General features: G+C 27.9%; 2 protein-coding genes across 2 annotated transcripts in view; one reads left to right on the forward strand and one right to left on the reverse strand.

Moving 5' to 3' along the window:
• Positions 1-453, reverse strand: part of LOC106764342 (adenylosuccinate lyase-like) — a 5,204-nt gene extending 4,751 nt beyond the window's left edge. The window contains exon 1 of the mRNA XM_014648628.2: positions 122-453. Within this exon, the coding sequence (XP_014504114.1) occupies positions 122-445 (324 nt within the window). The 5' untranslated portion in view covers positions 446-453. The remainder of the gene's footprint in view (positions 1-121) is intronic.
• Positions 454-2,343: 1,890 nt separating this feature from the next.
• On the forward strand, positions 2,344-4,497 carry LOC106763177 (alpha-ketoglutarate-dependent dioxygenase AlkB-like). Its single transcript, XM_014647388.2, has 4 exons — positions 2,344-2,445; positions 2,875-3,210; positions 3,465-3,809; positions 4,109-4,497. Exons 1-4 carry the CDS (start codon positions 2,389-2,391, stop codon positions 4,382-4,384), a joined length of 1,014 nt encoding a protein of 337 aa, XP_014502874.1. The 5' UTR covers positions 2,344-2,388; the 3' UTR covers positions 4,385-4,497.
• Positions 4,498-5,882: the final 1,385 nt, after the last annotated feature.

The following is a 5,882-nucleotide window of genomic DNA, read 5'->3' on the forward strand; positions in this document are numbered from 1 at the left end:
AAATCTGACCCGCATGTAAGTGGGTTGTATTTTTCAAACCCAACCCGGCCCGAACCCGTGACGGGCCGGGTTGGCTCGCGGGTTGTGACCCATTTTGACGGCTCTAAAAGAAATAGAGTACCTCAACAAGAATCCGAAAATAGATTAAGGCAGATTCACTCAAATAAGGAGACAGTTCCTTGACTTTGCCCCAATAACGACCATCCAATGGGGACAACGCCGTCAAAGCATAGAGTTCCAAATCATCTGAATGGGGTCCAAACATTTTGCGGGTAGAGGTGGGTGTGTGGGTGCTGGCTCTGCAGGAACAAATTCTGCGAGAGGAAGAAGGGAAAGAAGCATAGCAAAATAGAAGAGGGTTGTGTTGGGTTGAACTTTGAAGGTTCGTTCTAAGAGGATTGAAGCTCCCAAGTTGGGCAGAGCTAGAGAGTGTCGCGAACTCCATAAAAGGCTTTCGAGGAAGAAAAGTCGCAAAACCCTAACGCAGTCACCCTCTGACTCTCTCTTATTTATAATACTAAAAGAAAGTAATCCACCTCTATGTTTCACTTTTTAAAAAACTGAACTTATAACAGTTTCAGTTAACTGTGAGAACTGTTTTATTTTTTCTTTTTCTTTTATTTCCGTACAACTATTTCGTCTTGCCAAAAAAAAATTATTTAATAATAAAATATTAATAAAAGAAATTATTTACAGAAAAAATTAATAATTAATTTTTTAAAACAATTTTTTTATCACAAATTTTTATATTTTTTATCAATAAATATATAACATATATAAATAAAAAAAATTTTAAGTTACATAAAACATATATACACACACGTTACACGTTATATATATATATATATATATATATATATATATATATATTGTGTTATTTTATATTTTATATTTTTTTATTAATAAAGTAAATAAATAAAAAATAAAATAATTTTTATAGACAAATATAAATAAAATAGAAAATTATAATATCAAATAATTAAAAAATTAATTTGTAAAATATTTATGAATAAAATAAAATAAATATTAAAATAAATTTTTACAATTTACAGTATATATATATATATATATATATATATATATATATATATATATATATATTAATAGTTCAGTACAGTTTACAGTTTAGTTAATAATTCAGCAGTTAATGTAGTTTACAGTTTAGTTAATAGTTCAGTTAGTGCAGTTTACAATTCAGTTAATAGTTCAGTTCAGTTTGTACTGTAGTTTAGTACAATTTAGTACAGTTCAATTCAGTTTGATAAAAACAAAAAACAGTTCAGTTTAGTTTGTCTGAACTGTTTTACAGTTCAGTTCAGTTTGTCTGAACTAAAACAGTTCAGTTCAGTTTGTCTGAACTGTTTTACAGTTTAGTTCAGTTTTTAGCAGTGCAGTACAATTCAGTTCGATTTGCCCACCCCTACAAGTAATCTTTTAATTTTCTGTATCATCTCAAATAATAAAAGAAAATATATCTTTAGATAACTTTTTTACAACTTATCATTCGTCTGTTTTAAATATACAAATTAATAAAATTAATACAATAGTAGCATAAACTATCAAATCTATACGGTTATAAATTAAAAAAATATGTAATAAATGAGACATCCCATAATAAATTTAATTATATATTGACATATATATAATTAACAGTCATATAAAATAATAATAATGTGTTTTTATTTAATATATTCAAAATTAAAATTAATATAAACATTAAATTTAAATTTATTAAAACAAATATATGATATAAAATATAAACACATATGTTGTTCTTACTTAGTTCGAGATGTACTTATGTTTTTCACATTTCTCTGTCAGATTCTTCTCTTAAAAGTCAATGTGTTTTCTTGTATGGAAAGCCTCTAAAGTCATTCTGCATTATGTTTTCTTGTATGTAAAGTCAATATGCTGCCTGTAAAGTTCGAGATGTACTTATGCTTTGTAAAGTCAATATGCTGCATTATGTTTATTTTTATATTTCAAGAAAATAAAAACACTATATTTGATTTAGTTCAATATTTTGCTTTGTTAACTTTTGATTTGATGATATTTTTATAAAAATCAATAATGAAAAATAAAGGGCATATCTTATAAATTAATGGTATATTTCCTTTTATATCAGATACTATATTTGGATCGAAAATGTTTTTTTAATAATTGTTTTTATAACATTTTTGACAATATTTTTTTAAAAATAAATTTAAACTGATTAAAAGAATAATGATACGTATTAAAAAGTTGTTAAGATATAATGTTAATGAAAGAGCGAAACGTTCCAGGAATCAAATATCTTCTATCTTCCTTTTCTCTTCTATGATGTTTCTTCACAAAGTTATGTCGACCTCTTTGGTATCTGTTTCACTAAAGCCGCCGACCTGCTTCGCAATGGCCGCAAGGCTTCTCCGATCACCGACATTTGCTTATTCACCATTTCCCAGCAAGGTGGGATCTGCTCGAATTTTTTTGTTTAACCCTTTTCATAACTTGTTGTTACCTGTTTTGCTCGCTATAGTGTTTCTTATGACTGGATTGAAATAAGAATATTATTAACACTTTGATACGGCGTGTTACTTTCGATGTACAAAGCATTGGCACTGAATTTTTGTTGTCATATTTGTATCATTCATGTTTTATATTTTTCATGTTTCTGTATCTTTTCTATTTGAAAAATCTGATATACAAATCAATGTTATGTTCGCAGTTCGCTTTAAGGAATCACACTATGTGTAACCCTAATACCTTCAAATTCGTGTTGAAACATTTTTGATTTGTACGTGTTATTTACGTACATAATATTTACACAAATAAACTCTTTTATCTCTTTGCAAATAAATGCATCTCTTTTCTCATTTTTTTTTCTTGTTTTCAAAGGCTAACTTGTCAACTTCCCATGATGAATGGCCTCAAAATAGTCAGTCTTGGAGGAAGAAACCTAACTCTATCAATGGACCTTATAATAGACACAACAATTCAAACTATGTTGTAGGTGGTGGTCAAAATTTCTATTCTTCTGATACGGAGCCAGATTACATCAAACCATATGATATTTGCTTTCGTGGAAGAAGGAATCGTGGTTCGGTGGGAGCTACTTTGCATGAAGAAAACAAGGAAAGTAGAATCCATGAGATTAAGAAGAAAAAGACAGATGGGTCGGTGTTGAGACCTGGTATGGTTCTCTTGAAAAACTTCTTAAGTCATGATGAACAGGTACTTTATTTTTAACTTACTTCAGACTGTATTGTAATTCTTTATCAAATGCTTCGACATCAACTAATAGTGCAAGCAGATGCATATTTGGAATGTAGCTAATTGTGTATAAGAAAATGATACATAGCATGCAATCAATTTTTCTATTCTTTATTGTTGGATTATGGCATAATACATTTCATAGTTTGCCCCATTTATCCATAGTTTTGCACACTTTACTGCCATCAGCTGAAAACTTATTCTAATACTTTTAGGTCGAAATAGTGAAAGTTTGTCGTGAACTTGGCCTTGGTCTTGGAGGATTCTATCAACCACTAAATCCAAATGGAAGTCCAATGCAATTGAGGATGATGTGTCTTGGTAGGAATTGGAATCCTGTGACCCATAAATATGGAAAGTTGCGACCGTTTGATCGTACCATTCCACCTAGTATTCCCAATACCTTCAGTGAACTAGCTACTAGAGCAATCCAAGAAGCTCAGTTTCTGACTAAAAAGAAATACAGAGAATGTAATGAGAAGGAAGTTCTTCCCTCTATGACTCCTGATATTTGCATAGTCAATTTCTATACAGATAATGGAAAGCTTGGTCTTCATCAAGTTAGCTCCTAAACTTTGTATTGTCATTTTCATTATCAGAACTCAAGAAAATATATGGCGATTATTGGTTAGTCAATATAGTGATTGTTTTAGTCTGTATTGTCTTGTTGTTCTGTTTTCAGATTTCTATATACTAAAGCATTGCTTAGTATGTTATATTTTTGGTATTCATGATTTGCATTTATCAAACTCGTGTTTTTGTGCGAAATATATGTCATACATTTTCTATGTTAGTCACTTTATATTCTAAGATATGGACAAGCTCTCTCAAGCATCTAACTCGAAATTGTTTGATGCAGGATCGTGATGAAAGCAAAGAAAGTCTTAGAAAAGGGTTGCCTGTTGTGTCCTTCTCTGTTGGTAATTCTGCATACTTTCTTTATGGGGATGAGAGAAATCCAAAGAAGGCAACGAGTGTAGCTCTAGATTCTGGAGATGTGCTGATATTTGGTGGTAAATCACGACATGTTTTTCATGGTGTGCCAGCAATTTTCCCAAATTCAGCTCCAAAGCAATTGATGAAAGATTCTTGTCTTTCTCCTGGTCGACTCAATCTTACATTCAGACAATTTTAATGTTACAGTGCTAGAATGTCACTTCATAATTATCATATAATAGCAATCTACATAAAGGTACCTTTCGAATACAAAAATATTTACATTCAAGAACAAAGGTATGTGAACGAGAGAGGTGAAAGTCATTCTTTCTTTTGACCTTAATTCATTTAAATGTTATAATGTTATAATAATTGTTTTAGATGAGTCTTGATATTTCTATAAAACCCCAAACCATAAATTAGATTAACTTGTTTTGTTGTTTAAACATCCGTATTAGTATTTGAGTAATATTTTTGGCATGGTAAAAGAAAATGAATGTGTTGATTTTATATTGATTTTTTTATTTGTTTTTTTTTCAAATATATACATATATTATAAATCAATATTTTCTATCGTATAAAACAAATAAGTGTTACATTGAGTGATCCGTATAATAATAATTTATAACTTCATTGTCACTTATATATGTGACTAAGTGATAAACACAAGTCTCATTATACTATATATTAAATATAATTATAATAGGTATACTGAGTTTAAAAGACTAATTAAACTTCAAATGTTCTTACTGGAATTTGTAGAGAAATTTCGAGGTACCGATTGAGGAGCTTTTAGAGAGATTAGAGGAAAAATTCACTTGTAAAAACTATAATGCTTAAATCAATAAGAATAGGATAATGATACTTACACAACATTTTTCTATAACATTTGAACATCATTTAGTGTCATTATATATATATATATATATATATATATATATATATATATATATATATATATATATATATATATATATATATTGGGTTTGCTAATTTATGTAAAGTGTGTTTTATATATATATATATATATATTGGGTTTGCTAATTTATGTAAAGTGTGTTTTAGTTAGTATATTTTAACAGAATCTATCAAATTTTTAGATTACAAAAAAAGTCCTTATTAAAGAAAATTAATTTTAAATCCAAGATATTTTGATAATTTTAAAATTTAATTTAAAAAAAATAAAAAATAGTTATTTATCACAACTTTTAAAAACATGTCTAAATATTCATTAAATTAAGTAATTTATTTTTGTTCTGTTTCAATTTTTTTTAAGAATATTGTTGAAGTAAATATCAACAATATTGACCTAATAATGTCATTAATTTAGTTGCAAAATTATGATAACAGTCTTTAGCTTTTATATTGTAATTGAATTTTCTATGAAGTTTATGATTATTTGTTTTAAAATCAATACATTCACGTCTTGATGAGAATAGATCTGAAAAAACAAAAATCCGCCATACTTCTGCCCATCTTATTCGATTATCCAACAACAACAACAATTTTATCTTAGCCTAAAAATAACAATAACGATAAAATTTTATCATCTTTATAGTTCTATAAATTGTCTAATTTAATTTATAAACTTAAATTATTTTTTTATACAATTTGATGGATGTTTTGAGATTTAATAAAAAGATACAATACCAATATAAAACTTAAGTTAAATCTTTTTTGGTGGATGACACCATTTC

The sequence above is a fragment of the Vigna radiata genome, chromosome 6 (genome assembly GCF_000741045.1).
Source record: "Vigna radiata var. radiata cultivar VC1973A chromosome 6, Vradiata_ver6, whole genome shotgun sequence".
Lineage (NCBI taxonomy): Eukaryota > Viridiplantae > Streptophyta > Magnoliopsida > Fabales > Fabaceae > Vigna > Vigna radiata.